The 20,833-nt window shown below is 39.6% G+C and overlaps 4 protein-coding genes across 4 annotated transcripts; 3 read left to right on the top strand and 1 right to left on the bottom strand.

Moving 5' to 3' along the window:
- Positions 1–884: 884 nt before the first annotated feature.
- On the bottom strand, positions 885–3,991 carry LOC144516798 (vasopressin V2 receptor-like). The gene is made up of 2 exons (XM_078248409.1): positions 2,717–3,991; positions 885–2,490 (listed from the first exon to the last, which is right to left on the bottom strand). The coding sequence occupies exons 1-2, from the start codon at positions 3,558–3,560 to the stop codon at positions 2,282–2,284; spliced, it is 1,053 nt and encodes a 350-aa protein (XP_078104535.1). The 5' UTR covers positions 3,561–3,991; the 3' UTR covers positions 885–2,281.
- Positions 3,992–4,822: 831 nt separating this feature from the next.
- On the top strand, positions 4,823–7,238 carry vhl (von Hippel-Lindau tumor suppressor). Its single transcript, XM_078248410.1, has 3 exons — positions 4,823–5,314; positions 6,076–6,189; positions 6,447–7,238. The coding sequence occupies exons 1-3, from the start codon at positions 5,128–5,130 to the stop codon at positions 6,638–6,640; spliced, it is 495 nt and encodes a 164-aa protein (XP_078104536.1). The 5' UTR covers positions 4,823–5,127; the 3' UTR covers positions 6,641–7,238.
- Positions 7,239–8,271: 1,033 nt separating this feature from the next.
- On the top strand, positions 8,272–10,120 carry LOC144516801 (uncharacterized). Its single transcript, XM_078248411.1, has 6 exons — positions 8,272–8,324; positions 8,470–8,548; positions 8,677–8,725; positions 8,866–8,982; positions 9,071–9,190; positions 9,538–10,120. Exons 2-6 carry the CDS (start codon positions 8,471–8,473, stop codon positions 9,591–9,593), a joined length of 420 nt encoding a protein of 139 aa, XP_078104537.1. The 5' UTR covers positions 8,272–8,324; position 8,470; the 3' UTR covers positions 9,594–10,120.
- Positions 10,121–13,093: 2,973 nt separating this feature from the next.
- Positions 13,094–20,747, top strand: tatdn2 (TatD DNase domain containing 2). Its single transcript, XM_078247432.1, has 7 exons — positions 13,094–13,743; positions 14,510–14,820; positions 15,156–15,584; positions 15,847–16,842; positions 16,989–17,116; positions 17,428–17,611; positions 20,214–20,747. Exons 2-7 carry the CDS (start codon positions 14,521–14,523, stop codon positions 20,352–20,354), a joined length of 2,178 nt encoding a protein of 725 aa, XP_078103558.1. The 5' UTR covers positions 13,094–13,743; positions 14,510–14,520; the 3' UTR covers positions 20,355–20,747.
- Positions 20,748–20,833: the final 86 nt, after the last annotated feature.

Genomic DNA, 20,833 nt, shown 5'->3' on the forward strand with positions numbered 1-20,833 from the left:
TGTGTGTGTGTGTGTGTGTGTGTGTGTGTGTGTGTGTGTGTGTGTGTGTGTGTGTGTGTGTGTGTGTGTGTGTGTGTGTGCGTGTGCGACAGAGCTTAAATTGTATGCTAGCACAGTGAGTCTAATGAGTATGGGTGTTAGAGGAGCCATGTCAACCACGTGAAGGTCCCTTTTGCTTGATTCAATAAATAACATTCACAATGAATGATGTTATCAAAAGGATTGTTTTTTTTGTATGATTACATTTATTGGGTATTTAAACCTTGAAATAACAACATGAGCACAAATACAATGTAACTTGATATACTGATGCAACAATTTACCTTCTGAAATACAATAAGTAACACTTTGGATCCTGCACTTGTTTGATCAAGTTTTCCTCCGGGAATCGACATAGGACACAGAACAAGGTGAGATTCTTTGCATTAGTAGTTGAACTGTCTGCTCACTGCTTTACATCTTATCAGGAGTTGTCATACATATACAGTACAAATGAAATGGCTGTTAATCAATTTAGATTGATAAAGGTAGATTGAAGGTGCTTATTTTATAGATTATTATGTTCATCGGCATATCAAAGAACACTGGAAAGACTTAAAGGTGATGCGACCTCAAGGGTCTGATGAGGAACCAGTTGAAGGACAACTGGCTGTGTTTATGGCCTCTCTGTTTGGTAGAGACGAGAGTAAATAATGGCAGTGGACAATGCAGGCCTTCAAAGCAACAGTTTAGAAGCAACTCAACATTTTATTTTGTTACTTCTTACTTTTAAGTCAATTCGGGGGAGAAACTAATTCACTGACATTCAGTTGTGTCACTTTTTTAGGCACATTTGTACAGTGTAATGCAATCCAATACAACTGCTCTGCCAGAAAATGTACCCCCTCATGTATGTTAAAAGGGAGGACAATATATGAGGTACAACACCACCTTTAACTATGACCTTATTGCTGAAACGTGTACATTTTTTATATTTCATATCTCATTTTTATCCAACATGTTTACCTCAACCTTCCACCGTTGCACATTCCCAATATCACACAGGCAACAGACGCTAATGAACTGCTATCAGTCTGGTCTAATGATGGAGCATTTGTTTCCTAATTGTCCAAAAATAATGGCTGAAAAGAAATGATGGCCTTGTACTTATATGAGTGTAAGTGAAAAACAAATGGACCACGTTCCCTGTATGTGTATCATGTGTGCATGTGTGACATTTTTTAGGCTGTGTCAGTCTTTTGGTATGCTGCTCCTTAAATGTGAAAATCCCTGACCAGCAGATCATGCACATACCATGTTTGACATACACCTGGCTAATATCTGTTCATTACATAAAAGCAGCTGAAGACTCTGCTGTTCAAGCAGGCTTATACTTAGTTGAGGGGATTTTATGGCTGTTTGTTATGTTTTCTATTTGTATTTCAATTTGCTTGTATTGTGACTTCTTGTGTTACTTACTTACTTACATACTTTCATAAATGGAAAAACAAATTCTTGAATATTATGATCATAATTAGGTTCTTACTTTTTGATTAGTGGATTGGAAATATGTACTTATACACAAGTAAAAAGACAAATAGTTGCGAGAATATAACTTGATTCCACACTTGCTTTCTGTTGGTTATAGCCTTTACAACATTTCACCAACACAGTCACTCAGTATGTGATTTTAAAACAGTTATTCACCACAAAGAACATTTAAGTGACAAATGTATCTCACAGTCTCTAAATACAGCTTTTTTTGAAGGCAGGCACATATTGCATTTCATTATTTAAACAATGTGTTTGTATTTCTTCTTCTTGAAAACTGTTGTTCTTGCTTTCTGTCTTTGTAGTAGCTTCCTTTTTGGTAAATAAAGTTATATATACAGTAGGCTATATTTAATCCCTTAAGGTATCTGAGCTTAACTCAAAGGACTGTGGTGTATTGCGATATTGTAGTATAATGACGGACATTTTGGTCAAAATTCCATCAAATACCAGTGTTTCCACAAAATAACAATACAAGATTGTTATGTTCTTCTTTATCCTTAACAGCAGTATCTGAAATGCAATCACTGAATCTGTCTGAAAAGGCAAAAGTGTTCATGAAGTCCAAATCCAGCTTCTATTAAATGTGAGGAATATTTCTGATGTCACATCAATACTGTCACAGTCATAACAATTATGTTCTTTACAGAGTCCACACTGATTCTTTGTTTTCCCAAAAGGGCACTGGCCCTACAGTCCAACAAAACAACATTTGCTTTTGTCATCTGTCAACATCCAATTCGCATTGCCCTCATCTGGACTCGGAGACATTTTTGAAGCTAATGTACAACGTACTAACCAGCGTCTTCTCTTCAATGATTGAATCCTTACCTTCGTTTCGCCGCTGGCACAGGAGTGTCACCAGCCTCTTGGGAAACTGACCGCTGAACAGAAGGTAAATGCAGGGATTCGCGCAGCTGTTGAGACTGGCCAGCAACATCAGGATGGTGAAAGTCGCAGCTGGAATGATAGGAATAGTGGAAAGAGTCATGTGTTTTCAAAGAAGTGTCCTTTGCCACCTCTGAATATGGGTTATGTGCGTAAATGCGCATTTCTCGGATAGCTTGCACGTATTTAGAAAGTAAACTAAAATGAAATAGCCTACACTATACAATACACTAAAAATGATTACAAAAAAATGAAGCACATCAAACTGACCATAAGCAAGGAATACTTTCTGACTTACTTTCTTTCGGCGCATTTGTGTCCCAGGCGGACCAAAGCTGGACGGTGAAGAAGGGAGCCCAGCAGACAATATAAACCAGCACGATGACCACCGTCATCTTCAGCGTCTTCACCCTGGCCTTGGACATTCTGGCCACACCACTGGCTCTGGATGGCAGAGGGAGACCCACGTTGCCCTGCTGTTGAGTCTTTTGGTACAAGTTGATCTGGATGGCTCGGCAGATGCGCACTTGGCAAACAACAACTGTAATAACAGGTAAAATAAAAATGACCAGCGTGGTCCAGGTTATGTAAGTCTGCAGCCCCCACGGCTGGACGAATTTGGCCCAGCAGTCAAACACACCAGGTGCAACCTCGACCTGTGAGAAAATGAAAACCTGTGGCAAGCTGCAAAGCAGAGAAATCCCCCACACCATGCACACGGGGATGTTCAGTCTTGTGCTTGTCCGCTGGAACTTCAACATCGGGTTGCAGACAGCTTGGTATCTGTCAACTGTCATCACCACGATCATGTAAGTGGATGAAAACATCCCGAGAACTTGAAGGTACTTCACCAGGCGACACACCAGGTCTGGTCCGACGAACCTGTCTGTGATGTCCCACACGAGCTGCGGGCACACTTGGAAGAAAGCGACCACAAGATCCGCCAGGCACAGGTGGAAGACGAAGACGCGCATCCTGGACATCTGTTTGCGTTTTCTCCAGAGGGCGATCAGCAGGGAGGTGTTGAGGATGGCGGCGCTAATGAAGATGACACTGAGAAGCGAGATCTCCAGCGTGGCCAGACTTTCATCTCTCGCCGCGTCCTCCGTATCCACAAAGTTACTGTCATTAAAAGGACACATTGTGTTTGGGTCGTGTTGCCAACTCGCCGACAAACAGGCTGGTGGGGGGGTAAAAGGACGGACAGTCGACTCGTAATTTTTTCAGAACACAATTAATCTGAATATGTTAGCCTAATTAGGACCGACTATGTCACGTAAGCTAATAACTAAAGATTTTAACACTTCATTCTGAGAAAAAGTTTCGTTTGATAGAAATGACCTATTAAATTAAAACAGTAGCCTAACCATCGTCTCTCAACATCCCAGCATAAGCACGTTTCACTTGTATAACCAGTGGCATCTTGAATCTTTTCAGCAATGCATTTAATAACAAGTTTTTCTGCCTAGCTTTATAGATATGTTTTTTTTTTTTTCTCCAACTAGTGCCGGAGGTGAATTGATACTCCTCTTGTAGTCGAGCTCAGGTTGGGAATCATCCCTAGGGAGGAGGGTGGTCTTCCAACTGTGCCCTTGTGTTTCATGTGAGGATGAAACTGGGTGGAGCTCAGATTCATTAAGTAGCCGAGTCTTGTTATTCTTTACAGGTACTAAAAAATGAACTGTGTTTGTGCACATAATGGAATTCTTATACAGGTGATATAAGCTTCAGAACAGCTAATAAATACACGTTGAGATGACTGTTTATCAGTAGTTTTATCAGGTTTGGTAAGACTTTCATCATACCCTTAATTATAGCCAATGTTGCTTAAATTATACAAATATAGGATATAATAAGAATATTTTGTGTTTAATCGCGTTTAATATGTTGATTAACAGTGGTGAAAATAAATACAGAGGTATTATCAGCAAAATAATCAAAAGTACATTTTATTATTACTTTATTAGATATTTGATTCAGATTACTGATTAAACGTGTAAGTTTATAGAGGTGGAGATCATTTTGACCACTTTATGTAGGCCCTACTGTTGGGCAGATTTATCTTAACATGTTATCTTATTCTATATGACGACCATATGTTTTTTTTTTATGTACAGTCTTCGTATGCAGAGATGTACTGTAAATCTAGTGAAGTAGAAGCACAGTAGCCTATGGCCTGGAGTAAAGTAGCATAAAATGGAAATGCTCACATAAAGTACAACTACCTTAAAAGTGTAGCCTCACTTGACATTTATTTGATTATATATTTATTTTAAGATTGTAATTACTTTTCTTGCTTCGCTTAGTTTGTAACAGACTGCGTAAAAAAAGTCCAAGGCATGGAGCACATCCTCTGTGAGACCGAAACGTCACCATGCTTCTCGACCAATCACAGCACAGAATAGTTTGACGTCCCAGGACTCTCAACTCAACCGGAAGAGTATATGTAAACAAAGTAGTTGAGATTTAGCTAGAAGTAAAGTAGACTGTTCTCTCCTAGTGTTACTGAAACAGTTGCTTGTATTCCATTTTTATAAACGATGTAATCTAATTAACGGTAGACAGACTAAGTGCTAAACCTATTGATTCAACGATCTCCGTGTGTCGACAACATAGATGGATTTCTTGCCATCTTGCTGCTAGCTAGCGTTAACTAAACGGCTAATCTCACTGCGCTAACCATTAAGCGTTAATAAGCGACCAGACTCAATGCCTCAAGAAGGAGAGCAGTCTCTTCCCCTGGTTCGCTCCATGAACAGTCGAATACCGATTAATGCTGTGTTTCGTAACCTCAGTCCCCGTGTCGTACGACCACTATGGATAGATTACCACGGAGAACCCCGGGCGTACGTTGATTTACAGCCAGGAACGGGACGAGAAATGTCGACCTTTATCGGTAAGGCTTTCCCAACATTGCAAGCTACTTATGCATACGGGGTTGCTACTTTGTCTCAGATTTGATTTACGTTTCCAGTGGTGGAAATAGTACTACAATTTTTCAAGTAGCAATACCACTGGGTAAAAATAAGTAAGTAATGGATTCTACATTTTACTTAAATAAAAGTACTGTAGTATAGTATTAGCATCGGGATATACTTAAAGTACCAAAAGTAAAAGTTCTCATTATGCAGAATTTTCCTTTTCAGAATCATGCATACGTAAATAATACACCATAATTTACAGTATTTGTACAGTGCATGAGTGGATATGCTCGCCACTGCACGTTTCCCATAATGATAAGTCATCCAGGGGCAGCATGCTGTTGGTTATTTCATAAAAAAACAAAAGCAGCCCAGATTTTAACAGAAGCCTTAAATGTTATTTCTATATTTAACAGCGCTTTTAATTTGTGAAAAAATGAAAGTCTCTCACTAAGATAAACAGCAGAGGAGGTTCTGCCCATACTTCCATCCCAGGATACTGACAGCAGCCACTGTGGTTTATCTGAGACAGCTGTAAACCTCAATTGAATGTTGCATTTCAGACAGAGAACACCAATTAGTGTCAGTGGACTACCAAAAAGTGTGAACTGATGACATGTAGTTCAAGGCTTGCTTTTGCAGTTTAGTTTGTGAGTTGCCATTGCAATGGTATCACTTGTGGGCTGTGTAATGTACATTGTGTCATTTTTGATAGTTATATGAATGGTTTTCCCAGGTCACCCATGGATGTTCAGAGATGCAGAGACTGATGAGCCACTGAGGGTGAACTGCAAAGAACTGTATCTTCCTAAACCAGCAGAGGGTAGACATGCTAATATCACTTTGCCAGGTAAGATTAGCCACATTAACTAAATATTATCGTTATAGTTTTCCACTTGCCTTTATCAGGTCATGCAGGTAGTCTTGGCTTAATTTGACAGAAATTTGAGTTCTCTTGTACTGATAATTCTACCACATTGCATAAAAATATAATATAATAATAGGTGAATTGCATTTTGCTTACAGTGTTCAAAGCTTTACAAAATTACAAACAAAAAAGACCCTTCAGAAATCTTTTACAGAAACGGACTTGTTTGGTTTACGCAGTTTACAGCCTCAAGGATCGTGCTCTTCAGGTTATTCGGCGTCTGGTAAGAGCAGAAGACTACAGGAGGTTGGAAATAGCACGGTGTCTCCATGAGGAGCTGGAAGATCTGCCCAGTGTATTGAAAGATCTCCACCGCATGAACCAGCGAGTAGAGCAGCATCTGCTGGAGAAGATCCATTGCCAGGAGGAATGAGGCATGAAACTGGATGGATAATGGACCCGTATAGACAACAATATTATATTCCACACTATTAGAAAGCACAGAAGCCAGAATGAATGAAAGATAAGATACAACGTTGGAGTTACTTCTTGGGTGAGTGAGCAGCTGTTGCAAATACTTCACTAGAGGTCTTACATTTGCTGCATAGGAGTTTGATCTGCTGCCTGTTATATTCACTCATTGGCTTTGGCAAATGTCTTCCTCTGCAGAAAAAAACTGTATGTAGCATTTACCTTTTTAGGACAAGGAGTGTTCAGTTAATCTTCAGTTAAATAGTATTGTTTAACCTCTAAAATGGTATTTAAGGATTTGTTTAAGGAAGGTTTATTCCTAAAAGGCAATTAGAGACATTTTAGTTATTGATGTTTATTTGATTATGTTACTCTCTACTTTATTTTGCCATATTGCCAGGTTCTGTCCTAAAATCCTATTCGATCATATGCACAAGACCGATCTTACAGTACAACTATGTTTTTTTGTCATGCATACAGTGTTATAACTGCTCTTCTGTCCTAAATATCACGTTATAAAAGAGACTAAATAAAAAGTTTATAGTCACATTAGATAAGAATTTCAGAGTGTGTGTTGTTAATATTCTTATTGGGAATGCCTGAGATAAGGTGATCTTAACCAATTCAGTTTACTGCACATCTCCCCTCAAAAACATCTTACTTTGTTATTCTAGCAGTTTAAAGACTGAACTGTTCAGCAATCCTCAAAGCTTTTGCTTTGGCACTTTAAATCTGGAAAAGATGGAGTGATTATGAGTGTATTTTCCAAGTTGTCCTATTCTGGTGAATGTAGACTTTTTGTCAGAATATACCTACCACCATAAATGAACCGAGTCTCTTCTAACATTTTGTCTTGCAGCTGATTTCCTATAGTAAAAAAACAAAACAATTAACATTGTCTTTGCATTTCTTAAGACTAGGCTGTAAAAAAAACACTAAGTTTATGCTTTTGTTTTTGCCTACTTTTTAATTCTGCCTATTTTGTGCTTCTGTCACCATGTTTTAAATGTATACATTGTTGGTGTAGCTCAAAGACCTTAATTGTTTATTTGTGTAATACATAAATAAAAGATATATTTCTTAACTGGTTGAAAGCTGTGACTTGCTATTTTAGTTATTTGCTCAGCCACTTACAGTAAGTACAGCGATTGATTATGAACAAGTAAATTCTGACTAGTCACAAAACAAAAGTCATAAAAGTGAGACCTTATTGCTCAGAGCATATAGATGATTACTGAGAAGCTATTATGTTGGTGGAGAACTACAACATTACTATGGTTTATTTTGTAAGTGTGATGAAATGTTTCGTTTTGTCACTGCTGATTTATGATTTAGGACTATCCAGGGCTTTCCGGCGCAACAAAGTTAACTGATTTTAACAACATACAACAGATTAGCATTTTAAAATCTTAAAGCAATTTAAATGTAATTATTGTAATTAAGGTTGGTACAAGCTGAATAACTTTGAAATTATAACCTGCCATAGTTCAACACAGCAGGGGTACTGTTGTCGACGTGGTTGCTAAGCGACAAAGTAACACAACCCATCTTTGTGTGTGTGAGTCGAGGTGAGCTGGCTGCAGTACTAACATGCAGACGGGGGAAAAGAAAAAAACATGGGACTCAAGTCGTTTTAGGGGAGAGAAGTAAGTACTTGGTCACTGTCGAGAGGTTTTTCTCTCACACATGTAAAGTATTTGTTTTGCAGCCGTGTTGTGCATGATGTCACTTCGTTGGACTGGAGGAATAAACGGTAGCCAATATTCATGATCCTTCGATTTTCTTCACCAGCATGACATTTTGGCCGAGGAGTCACCCTGTCATGTTTCCACATCTCCAGACAGACCACTGGAGCAAAATGAAAACAATGGTAAGAACAAATTAAACAAAATCCAATCCAAAGAATGATATAGAAACTTACAACACTCTTGATTAATAATAAAAACATACAACTACTTTTTTATTCTTGTGATACTATGCACAGTTATTTCCACCTAGGTTCCAGTTTATTTTGCATCAGTTCCAGCTGCCTTGTTGAAGGACAGAGGTTTGTGAAAATAACCCAATTTCACAGATAATATACAACTGGGAGGTGACCAGGAGAGCACTGCCCACAGTACAGAGAGGGCAGAGAGTTCTGTACATATGTTACAAAGAAAACTGTCTTTATTTTACTGTATGCCCTAGTGTATGAATCACATGAAGGTGCTCTAAACCATAGCCCCAGCAGCAGCCTGTTGCCTCCATTGATTCTGGATGAAACTGCAGTTAATGATCCGGTTCCCTCCATGGTGCAAGCATACGGTTGGTCCCACATTAACAAGAGCTGTTAAAATATCTTGTTTTATTATTTGCTCCCCTGATGTTTCACTATATATATTTTTTTCTTTAGGTGTGAATCAAAATACACAAAATACCTCACCTCAAAACAAGCCCCAGTTCAGGAATGAGTTCAATGACCGTGCCAGGAGGGGCTTCTGTTACTGGGTTATTGAAAAGAAGAGCTCACCATGTAAGCACCGATCTGAATGTCACCTACACAAGAAGTATCAGCTCAGTGTGACATTCACATGTACATACCCTGAATCTCGTTCATCATTACTGATCCTGCTGTTCAGACTTCTCACTGTGTACTCAACCTTTACCTTTACATTACAGTTTTGAAGCTTATATTCAAAGACGACCAAGTAGCTTTTTGAGAATGTAAACAAAACATTTCTAAATGTGTTAAAATGTGTCTAAATGAGGGTTAACTATGTGTCTTGTATTTGTATTTTAATAGAATAACTAATATCACTTTACATTAGGATTGATTTCCACAGGTCAGAGGACTGACGTATCTTCATTCCTTTCTTACAGGTAAAGGATACAGCTTTGGTGCATACAAGACATTTTTGGGATTACCAAAAGTCTAACAAAAGGTGTTACTTTAATTTTTGTAACCTTCATATATTTTTTAAATCACTTAAAACCATATGATTTTGATACTCAGAGGGTATACTGTAATTAATCATCACCGTACCAGATTGTGTCTACACTTAAACTTGGGAATACATTTTTTGTGTGACTGCAATAATGTGCTTAGGGTAATGTTTAAAATACCTTAACTTACTAAGGTTACATCTCATAGGGAGTTGTTAAATACATTATCTGACCCTTCACTTGAAGCAAGAAGGAAATGTTCTTTTTTTTAAGTGCAGTTTTTGGCATAGGGCATGATGACCACTGTTTTAAGTTAATTTGTAGATATCTAGAAAGGAAATTGAGATGTATTGAGTACACATCTTTTGTATAGTATCACTGTTTAGCATTAAATACGGCCTGTCTCACTTCTGACCACCTTTAAAAACAGGCTTGACATTGTATATTACCTGCTGCCTTCTAAATTGTGTGTTTATCGTTTTGTTGCTATCTTGTCTTATTCCCTCTGATTCCCTCTAAATTTGTATAGGGTATACATTTTATTTTATTTACTATTTAAAATCTTGTTTTCCTTTTATTGTTTAAACATATGCAAAGGCACAGTTAGACTATAGTCTCAAGACTATAGTTTTGAGCACCAAATGACCAAACTTCATAATCATGCCAGCAAAGGCAACCCATCTTGTTTTCGCCATTGACTAATAAGTTGTTTTGTTTTTTTGTTCTATGGTTGCATGGATGTATTAAGAGAACGTATGGTTGTCGCTCATTAGTCAGATCTCGTTGGTTGATCTCGCGAGACGTAGACAATGGGTTCAAACGGTCCAAACCAAACCCGAACTTTAACACCATCTAGCGGTTAATTAAACTCAAACTTGTAATTCAATCCAATATTTAACATGTCAGTGAAAATCGTCATATTTTGATTTTGTTTTAAAACGTTGTTAGCAAGAAATTGTGTAATCTCAATTACCGATTGGCTGACTGAACCAACGCGGATAAAGTGACATCTTCCCACGCTTCCCAACCTGCCATTTTTACTGCGCCAAGCCTGAAAAGGTAATTTGACAACTCTTAAACATTAGCTAACTCGTTAAATAAATTGTGTGCCATCTGGCAAACTAACTGACTATATGTGTGACAAAGTGTAAAGTCACAATAAAAATAACTGGCTTTTAATTGTATTTTCGTAGGCAGAACATTGAGCTACTTTTTAAATGTCGCAGTTTGAATCAGAAAGTGAAAATAGTTAATGTTAGCTAGTTGGCTAAAATGAAGGTGCTAGCCAACGGCCTCTTTTTTTTTATTAACGTTACCAAAATCTCACCAATGACTGAAGTTTCAGCGTCTTTTCTCCTAAGGCCAGGTCTGACTGATTATTTACAGCTGCACAAAATCCCCAAAACACTAACTTATTTTAACGTTAACTGTGGTGGTGGCACATTTCTGCAAAAACCTTAGCACCTGAAATTAATTGACATCTTCAGGCGTATGTTAGCTAAGTTAGCTATGCTACAAAAACTTGGTGGCCATGATCTTCTGGTTGTGGCTAGAAGGGATACAGCTACGTCCGGAAGTTACGCAAAATCTAATCCAATATAATAATATAATTGTAGTATTTTAAACCCAGCAAACGCGTGTTCGTTCATCGGGAGTGTTTTAATCCAAACCATGATATTTTTTCTAAACATAACTAACGTTAGTCGTTTTGGTTCCTAAACCTAGCTAACTGTCGTATCCACTTTTTCTCAGCTAAATGCCGTAGCTAGCTGTATCGTCAGTTGGCATCAACAGTGTTGCATAACTGCCTCCTGCAGGTTTTACTCTCCCTCAGTGCCCATTCATCTTAACCCTTGTGTTGTCTTCCCGTCAACCTTGGAAAAAAAACAACACTTTTTTCCGACGTTTTTTACGACTTTTTTTCACAGTTTGTTTTTGCTTTTTCCAACGTTTTAAATTGTAAAATTTTTCTTCTACACATTTTCAGCGCTTATTTCTACGTCCCATTTTTTTCTGATATAAAACAAAAATTAAAAATGGGCCAATGTGACCCAAAGTCAACACAAGGGCCATCTTTCTAGTCCAGTCACTGTTAAAACAAACTAAATAACAATTTCCTTTCTTGGCCACTGTCTCCACACTCTAATATACATTTAACATTGTCCTCTACTCGACCTATTTCCTGTAATTATTTCAACATTACCTTTCCTGTGTACATTTTCTGAATGACACAAGGACATGCTCAACTTTTTCAGCCTTCTGGCACAAATCACAAAGACCCATTGGATGTTGCACACAATTCTTTATTATATACTCCCATATCTTTTGCCATTTGCTCTCCTGTCCAGCAAAAACTTCCTTTTTGTGTCCTCTCTTTTAAACACGTATGCAGCACCCTTTTTGTTGGATGGTTATCTCCTTAAGTTGACCCAGTAATTGGCCACCAGCTGTTTCCGACATAACCACAATGGCATTTCTTGGTGGCCATGATGTGTTGCACCAATTATTCTGTAATTTCACAGCAATTAAAAACTGATACAATAGACACAGGGCTAACAATGTGCTATGAACAACAACAACAACAACAACAACAAAATGTTTTGAGCTCAGATAATTAGATCATTAAAGTATAAGTTTGACCAGTTAAAGTATTGGTATTTCATGGCTACTCAGCACCAGTAAGTTATTGAGGGTTTTCTGCAGTACTTTTTTGTGAAGGTAAGCCAGTCTGTCAGATTAACCTGTTTAGGGCAAATATAAACTGCTGGGCTTTTTTTTCTAACATTATCTTTTATAGTGCGTTCCATTTGTACTCGGAACTCAGATTTTTTGAGGTCAAAGTCAGAAACACGCCCCCCTGACCTCGGATTTCCGAGCTCCGAACTCGTCATTCCCTGCTTCAGCTTCCAAGTTCCGAGGTAAATAGAACGCACTATTATTTTGATCCCCATTATTTGCTACATTGGCAACAGCAGCTCTTCCTTGGGTCCATTATTCTTTGGATAATACCTGGCCCCAGGTTTTCTGTGCTGTAATTTGTTAAGGAATATTCACCTTAACATAAACAAAATATCAGCTTTATAATATCTGAAAACTAGATTTTGACTCACTGCCCCTCTTATAAGGTAATAAAGCAAGATCATGTCAGTTGATATTGTGCTTTATTGTTGCATATTCACATACAAAGTTGGGCCCTGAGGCAGTCACCTGCTTTGCCCAGTTTGTAGTCTTGCTTTGTCAACAAGAAAACAGGTCTACAAGGTGGTGAAACTTTACAGAGGTTTTAGTCTTGCATTGCCAGACCTTGCTCCACAGCGCTGCAAAGGTGAGTCTGGCTAGTCCACACAGCATTCCAGGATGGGAGAAAAACGTGCTCTGGTTTAATGGCATTTTTTTAAACCAATTGCAGTCGTCATGGGCGGCGCTAAGCACCGGCAGCAGTCCCGGTGTCACTGCAAAATAGCCTCGGGAAGGAACTTGTTTTGGTGGAACATGTGTATGTTCAAAAGTTGTTTTAGTCGTGCAACAGAAAACTCAGATTGAACAGATAGTCTAGCTAGCGGTCTGGATTTACCCTGCAGAGATCTAAGGAGCAGTTAACCATAGTCCTCATCAATCGACTGGAGTTTAAAATTCCAACACAGAAAGAGGAAGGTAACCGGACATCCGGCGGAATTTCCGGCAGCAACGGAGCAATCCACGTCGTGGATATAGACTACCCAGTTGGTATCCCAGCCTTGGGGCCACTTCACCTGAAACAAAGACCACCTCTGCCAACATCATAAAAAAACTGATACGCCTTTATGAATATAATAGTTTGGATCTATGGAAGTACATTTCCAGGATAAAGCCTGACATCTGTTGCGTCGTATCAGGCTTTGTCCCTCACCTTCCGCTTTCTGTGTGTTGGCATTCCCTTTGCTACGGGAAACAACAACAAACTTCGAGCTAGCAAGCCACATGCTAAAGATGGCAAGTTTTGAAGAAAATTTGGATCATGCAATAAATCAGGCCTGCTTGGTTCTTTCAGTGAATGATTGTGAAGATTTACAAAGAATATGTTTACAGCATTTACTATTTAACTGAGACATTTTTGGACCGATGAGCGGGATTTCTATGGACAAATACACACGGTGATCAGTGGTAAGAGCAAATTACGTTTAACCATGTATCCAGCTAATTTAAATAGCTCACGTTACTGTATTGTGTGAACACTTAACTTCATTTAATATTTTTCATCATTCATCATCAATCATTTAATTATGTTTTTTCTTTTGCGGGGTGCAAATGTTCCACCAAAACAAGTTCCTTCCCGAGACCATTTTGCAGAGCCACCGTCTCTGTGTCCGGAACTTAGGTTGCCCAAGACGATTGTGATTGGGTTAAAGAAATGCAAACAACCTGCATTTTTTTCTCCTATCCCAGAATGTATGTGGTGGAGCCAGACCTTCCTCCACAGCGCTGTGGATATAGGTCTGGCAATGCGAGACTATAAATATAATATTAACTTCATTTGAATAGCACTTTTTCAAATACATAGTTACAAAATGCTTTAATAAAGGACATGCAAGACGATAATAAAAGTAGCCTATACAGTAAAAATGAAATAATTTAAATAATCCAAGTGAGTTAAAAGCCAGTTTAAAAAGGTGTGTTTTTTACTGATGGAGTGAGACTAAAGGAATAACAAAAAGGTATTTAGCATACACCACATGCTATATAGTTAATGAGTGCATAGTTAGCTCTTAATCTACTAACTAAATTGATCACGAGATGGGCATATCCTCTTATTGTAGAAAAAAAGAGTACTTGAACAGTGAGGCTTTCATGTTTTTACCTTGTTGCTTGCATGATGTACTGTAGGTCATACAGATCTGTTCATTCTTTTTCTAACTGTGTATTGGATTAGAAATCTCAGACATGGACAGCAGCAGAAAGAAGTTGACGTTTAAGTGGCGACGAACTACAATCCCCTCACCCACATATCCTCAGCAGAGAGATGCTGGCTTAGGCACGCCCTCTCGCTGGAATATGTCGCCGAATGAAGATTCAAATACTTTGCCCCTCAGAGACTCTCCAGGACCTGATGGCCTTGGAGCACTGAGTCTGGACACTCCCAAGAGAAAAGCAGGGGTGCTCGGTGAAAGCATGCCCTCTTTTGGCAAACTTAAGCTGAGGAAGCTTTCCAGGATAAATTTGGAAAACTTCACCACTTCAGAGGTAAATAAAACCACAAGATTGGCAGTTCGATCACCGGCTCCTCCAGCCACATGTCAAAGTGTCTCTGAGCAAGACACTGAACCTTAAGTTGCATATGTATGTATGTATAGCTGACCACTGCTCTTAATACTTAGGATGGGTTAAATGCAGTCATTAAGTTTTACTACATTGTGTTGTGTGTATGTGACGAATACAAGTTTTTATATTTTTATTAATGGTCTAAATATAATCTAAATTGTTTTTGATCAAAGTTAAAGTCTCAAATGTACTATTTCATGCATTGTGTTTAGTAAGAAATTACTGATTTATTTTTCCGTTTGCACCATAACTATCAGGAGAAACCTATGGACAACTTATCCAGGCAGCTGGAATCCACAGAGAGCCAGCAAGTATCACCTCCACCTCACTCTTTCGTCTTGAAAAAGAAAGAGAGGACACCCGAAGAGGGATCAAAGGCTATCTACAGGAGGGCATTGATCGCAGCCATTGGCAACACAAGCACCGGAGGCAGCTCTACAAAGATCCCCAGGACTTGCACTGTCAACAGCCTGTCTTTGCCGTTTGTGTCTTCACCAGTGAAGACTGAAGAGGCCAGTCCAGCATCACTTGACGGAACGGTCATAGATATAAAGTGTTCCGCGATCAAACCTGAAAATAAATTTGAAGACAACGGCACTGTCCAGGAAGAGCAGTGGTCCCCTCTTCAGATGTTTGAGGACATTGAAGCCCAAGTCGACAGCTCAGAGCTAAAAACAGACGGAAGAGTAAGTTGACCAACATTTAGAAATGTATCTTTTCTTGTAGTTTTGTTTGCTTATAACTTATAAATGCTATAACAGTATAATTTGTCTTGTCTGTGATTACATTTTGTTTTCATTTAGCTTATGTTTAAAAAGAAAAATCCAAAGCGAACATAATGTTGGTACAGAAGGCAGGAAATTGACGTCCATAAAATAATCATAAAGCCATTGAGGCTTAAAAGATAATGGAGATTGTATTTTTTCACTATTTGTTTACTTTTTTCAGAGTGTTGTGCTAAAAGGAGAAGATTCACCCGAGAGATTAGTTGCTCAGGACTCTGTGTTTGTAGAAACAACCTCTCAAGACAAGTTATTTGCTACAGAAACTGGACCAGAAGCCGAGGACTGTGACTCGTCCCTCCCTGCCCTGGAGTATATCCCAGATTCTTTGACTTGTTGCTCTTCTGATAGCCAACAATGGGAAAGTCCTTCTGTGACAACCCAGGGAGATGCAACTTCCTCTCTAACCTTTTCATCCACTAATGAAACCACCGGGGCTGTCCAGGCAGTTGCTGAGGACATTGAGATGCCTTTCTCACTGTCACACAGGAAAGTTTTTGTCTCAGTCAAGCAGCCCCACCCAACAAACATGGCCCCTCCAAAGACATTCAGAGTTGAGACAGAGAGTTTCTGCTCCTTCGGCATTATGGCCTATTTATCGGATCCCTTTGCTCTGCCACTACACTCAAATAGAGGAGCATTGAACCCTCACTTGAAGTCTACAACAACACGCAGGCAGTCAGATGCTGGCTCTTCCATGCGTCACCCTCCCTACTCCTCTACACAAGGTGGCACCCCTAAAAGAAGATTTTCCTTGGGGGCAGAACCTATGTGGAACAGTTACCCCTACCTGAACAATCAGGTTGGTTTCATAGACACACACTGCCATATAGACATGCTCTATGGAAAGCTTGGCTTCTGCGGGACATTCGACAGCTTTCGAAGGCAGTACCAAAGCAGCTTTCCTCCACAGTTCAGAGGCTGTATTGCCAACTTCTGCAACCCAAGACTCATGGTGAAGGAGGCCCTGTGGGAAGGTTTGCTGGCAGAAGACATGGTATGGGGGGCATTTGGGTGCCACCCCCACTTTGCCAAAGACTACTCAAGTGTCCATGAACGCAACATACTGATGGCCATGCGGCATCCAAAAGCTGTGGCATTTGGTGAGATAGGCCTGGACTACTCCCATAAAAACTCCACTGACTCCACCAGGCAAAAAGAGGTATAATCTAGGTTGATGTGGTCTGCATCGAATAAAACTTTGTAGTTCAGTAACTGCTTAATATATTGTGTGGAATTGAATGATACTATTGTAAAATAATAATGAATGTTGTGGTCCGTGTTTTGTGTCTCTGCTTCTTTGTGAAGGTGTTTGAGCGTCAGCTGCGTTTGGCTGTGGCCATGCAGAAGCCTCTGGTGATCCACTGTCGGGACGCAGATGATGACCTGCTGGCAATCATGAAGAAATGGGTCCCGAGGGAATACAAAATTCACAGGTGTGTGTGGCGGAAAATCCTCTGATCAATTACTCATTTATTTTTATATATATATATATATATATATATATATATATATATATATATATATATATATATATATATATATATAGAGAGAGAGAGAGACTTTTTTTTTTTAAGTGAATCACTCTTCTGTTTGGTTTAATATTTTTCGATAAGTATATTTTTTCTCATTTTGTCAAATCAACAAAGCTTAAAATCTTGAGGATTACAAAAGGCCTTCAAAGTGTTAACTGCATTTGATCTGTGAATTTTCTTTCTTGAATACTTCCTGATTATATGGTTTCCAGGCACTGTTTCACAAACAGTTATCCAGTGATTGAGCCCTTCCTGACAGAGTTCCCCAATCTGTATGTGGGTTTCACAGCCCTGATTACCTACTACAAGGCCACCGAGGCCCGAGATGCTGTCCGTCAGATCCCTCTGAACCGCATTGTGTTGGAGACAGATGCACCATATTTCCTGCCAAGACAGGTATGTTTTAAATTGAGGCCTAGGTAAACCAAAACACTGCCCTAATATCATTAATGTTTGATGGTCTTTTTCCCAGTTCTTAATATTGTTAATAATTACAACTTCTTACAAATTACACATTTAACCAGCTAAATGTGTGTTGTAATTACAGCTAGTGCATACATATGGAAAGTAGGGATGCCCCTCAAAACAGGGTTCTAAAGGAGAACTGGTTCTTAATTGGAGTTATCAGATCTACTATCGGTACTTGAAATTAGGGAGGAAGATTGCCATTGCGGACAATAAGGTTATCGAGCAATTAATGGCAGCGTTGCAAATAGGGCTGCACAATTAATCACATTTTAATCACGATCACGATTTTGGCTTCCCACGATCAAATTCATGTGATCGAGCGATATTTAAAATGCGTCATTCCGTTCATAGAACGCTCTGTATCAAAGTTTTTTTTTTTTTTCCCCAAGCTCCGTAAACCACTCTCTGATCACGTGCCTCCATGAGCCAATCAGAGTGGTGGTGGGGGGGGGTGTTGGATGTCAGAGTACGGGCTTATCTGCTAATGTAAGCTACAGACCGTTACCTTGAAACCATCCAGAAAATAGACGGTACCGTAGGCTGATTTAACGTCACCGCTCATTTTACACACAGTTTAACAACAAAACAAAACGCTGAGTGAACATTACTAGCTACATTTTTCATGTTGGTTTTGAGCGGTATGCACCCCCACTAACCTGGAAAACGGTTTTAAATCAGTAACGTTACTACAGCGTGTCGGAGGAATACACACAGACTCCTGCAGCGGCGAGTCAGAGGCAGAGGGGCCGTCACAGCAGTGTGGCTAACGTTAGCTTCTTGTCTTATCTGGGGTCTGATTAAATTGGGGTCTGGGACAGTAAATTCATCACAATGCTATTTTCCAATAAACTGTAGCTGTCATATTTCACGGGGGTGAGTGCGGATTTCCTGTCGCGGCTTTCGTCGCTGTTTATCACTTATTGAGTGAAGTAGTACTCGCCCTGTTGTTTATTTGGTTGCCATAACTTCGTGAGTGATGACGTCCTGTCACTGTTCCAGTTGCTCTGCTCACCCTAGAGGGAGAGAGAGCGGATGACAGTTGCTTGAGTTCAGTAGAGCAGACGGCGCTACGAGTTTGACTTTTCATGAACAACCGAAGGAACGGTGGTGCGCGGTGTACATAGCGGAAACCCTGTTGTGCGTCTGCCCTATTTCTGATACTGTGACGCTGGAAATTTTACCGTGACGGACCGCCACTATGCTATCAACATAGAGGAAACACTGTACTGACTGTAAAGGTCCAATATGTAATATATTTACTGTAATAAATCCAAAAATGACCCCAATGCGTCATTAGATATTATGAAAACATGCTAAATTGAAATACAAATTTTCTGACAATAATGCCAATGCCAGTATTTTCTCCTTTTGAAATTCCCGTTCCGTGACGGAATGTCTGTTTGTGTTTTGGCCTATTTGTTGTTATCAACTGCCCAGTTTGACAGCCAGGCCGGGTTGCCAGATATACTTGTAAAAACGTAAACCCAGCGCGCCACAGCTGTAACGTCAGTACATCCATGAAATCAGCAAACAAACAAACGGGATCAACGGAGATAGATTCTACCCGACCTAAAAAAAAACGGCATGTTTCTCACATTTGCGTGACCAGAGACGTAACAAACCCTGGGTAAATATTGGAGATGTATTTGAAAGATTGAGACAGCTTAGAGCCCAATAGGACGCAAAGTTGGCTAATTTCCTCCTGAACAGGTAAGCATTAGCTTCAGGCTAATTCATTACGGCTACAAGGGACGGGTATTTTATATAATTTCAACATTTGTGTATTAACATTGAATTATATAGCTAGAGTACCCGAGTTGGTTGCTCGCAAAAACAAATTGAGACACAGCCAGTAAAGTGATCCCGACTGGTCCTGGCTAACGCTGCCATGCTAACCATGCTAACTGCTAACGTTACTGGAGGACCAGGCAAGCGGGCCACGGTTGTTTACGTGTAGCTTGTTCAGCGGCTGTAGCCGACAACGGTGAGTTATTTTAAGCCAAGAGAAGGGGGCTGTAAATCGGGAGGACCATGAGTTTACAGTGCGTTTAGTGATTGTTGCCGTAATTCTAAGCCAATAAAGTGTGTTTGTCCGTCGGGTGGAGAGGACAGCGAGGTTGTTGTGTTTTTAGCGGTTCCTATCATAATTCAAAGCCGGAAAATGTGCCTGTCAGTAGGGTACAGAGCTCTGCGTGAGCATGGGCTTTTATGACTGTCAATATAGCCAGCATCTAACGTTAGCTACTCCGCTGTGATGCTGCGGTCTCAGCCTGGCAACCTCCATGAACTTCGAGTCTGGGGAGGAGGGGGCAGGGGAGACGACTATCTCCAGTATTTTGAATTTGTACTGCAGTAACTATTTTAAACACTAGCTGTTGTTCCCCCTCTCTCCCATTTGGTGTCTAAAGCTGTCCTATCTAATGAAGGCCTAAAATGCCAAATAAAATAATCTTAAAAAGAAAGAGCAGTTGTATCGATAAAATCCAAATAATACCCATTACTAGTTATGAGTGTGTCTCGCTCTTATCAGGTGAGGAAAGATGTCTGCAAGTTTTCACATCCTGGAATGGGCATCCATACGCTGCAGGAGCTGAGCCTGCTGAAGGGGGAAGACATGGCTACGGTCCTCGCCACCATCCGAAACAACACAGTTCAACTTTATGGCGTATGATCTTCAGAGATGGTGGATAAAAAAACCCTAGCAAGAAAGAGAAGTCAGAATCAAAATTTTTGGCAATGGTTTGTGACACAAATATTTTATGTGGCTTTTTGTTTTAGATTTATCAAGCCTTCATGTAGAGATGTAGGAATATGGAGGAGCAGTCTCATTTGAAACGAGTAAAAAGCAAAAAAAAAGATACTGTATATTATTGTTTATCTGATTATATTTTATTCCATTGTTCAACACAGAAATTAATTCCTAAGCTTTTTTGGTGTCTAGTTTTTGCTGTGTTTACATAATGTGACATCCCTTGTTTGTTCTAATTAGTTTGGATGTTTGTCTTGTCTGGCCGCCGTGTAGTTCAGTTTGAAGCAATGGACACATTAAAAGCCTTTAATCCTGCTTTTTCAATTCTATATGTATGGTTTGTTAAAGTTCTCGTCATTAATGCATATACGTGCTGACTGAAGAGCACGTGAGGATGCAAA

Source organism: Sander vitreus, chromosome 4, assembly GCF_031162955.1.
Source record: "Sander vitreus isolate 19-12246 chromosome 4, sanVit1, whole genome shotgun sequence".
NCBI lineage: Eukaryota > Metazoa > Chordata > Actinopteri > Perciformes > Percidae > Sander > Sander vitreus.

Bases quoted from the DNA above. Each gene is read 5' to 3' on its own strand.
- LOC144516798 (XM_078248409.1), bottom strand. From the start codon at position 3,560: ATGTGTCCTTTTAATGACAGTAACTTTGTGGATACGGAGGACGCGGCG. The intron at 2,491-2,716 runs GTAAGTCAGAAA...CTATCATTCCAG, and splicing joins CACAAATGCGCCGAAAGAAA to CTGCGACTTTCACCATCCTG.
- vhl (XM_078248410.1), top strand. From the start codon at position 5,128: ATGCCTCAAGAAGGAGAGCAGTCTCTTCCCCTGGTTCGCTCCATGAAC. The intron at 5,315-6,075 runs GTAAGGCTTTCC...TGGTTTTCCCAG, and splicing joins AGAAATGTCGACCTTTATCG to GTCACCCATGGATGTTCAGA. The intron at 6,190-6,446 runs GTAAGATTAGCC...TGGTTTACGCAG, and splicing joins TGCTAATATCACTTTGCCAG to TTTACAGCCTCAAGGATCGT.
- LOC144516801 (XM_078248411.1), top strand. From the start codon at position 8,471: ATGACATTTTGGCCGAGGAGTCACCCTGTCATGTTTCCACATCTCCAG. The intron at 8,983-9,070 runs GTTGGTCCCACA...TTTTTTCTTTAG, and splicing joins CTCCATGGTGCAAGCATACG to GTGTGAATCAAAATACACAA. The intron at 9,191-9,537 runs GTAAGCACCGAT...CCTTTCTTACAG, and splicing joins TGAAAAGAAGAGCTCACCAT to GTAAAGGATACAGCTTTGGT.
- tatdn2 (XM_078247432.1), top strand. From the start codon at position 14,521: ATGGACAGCAGCAGAAAGAAGTTGACGTTTAAGTGGCGACGAACTACA. The intron at 14,821-15,155 runs GTAAATAAAACC...CATAACTATCAG, and splicing joins AAAACTTCACCACTTCAGAG to GAGAAACCTATGGACAACTT. The intron at 17,117-17,427 runs GTGTGTGTGGCG...TATGGTTTCCAG, and splicing joins AGGGAATACAAAATTCACAG to GCACTGTTTCACAAACAGTT.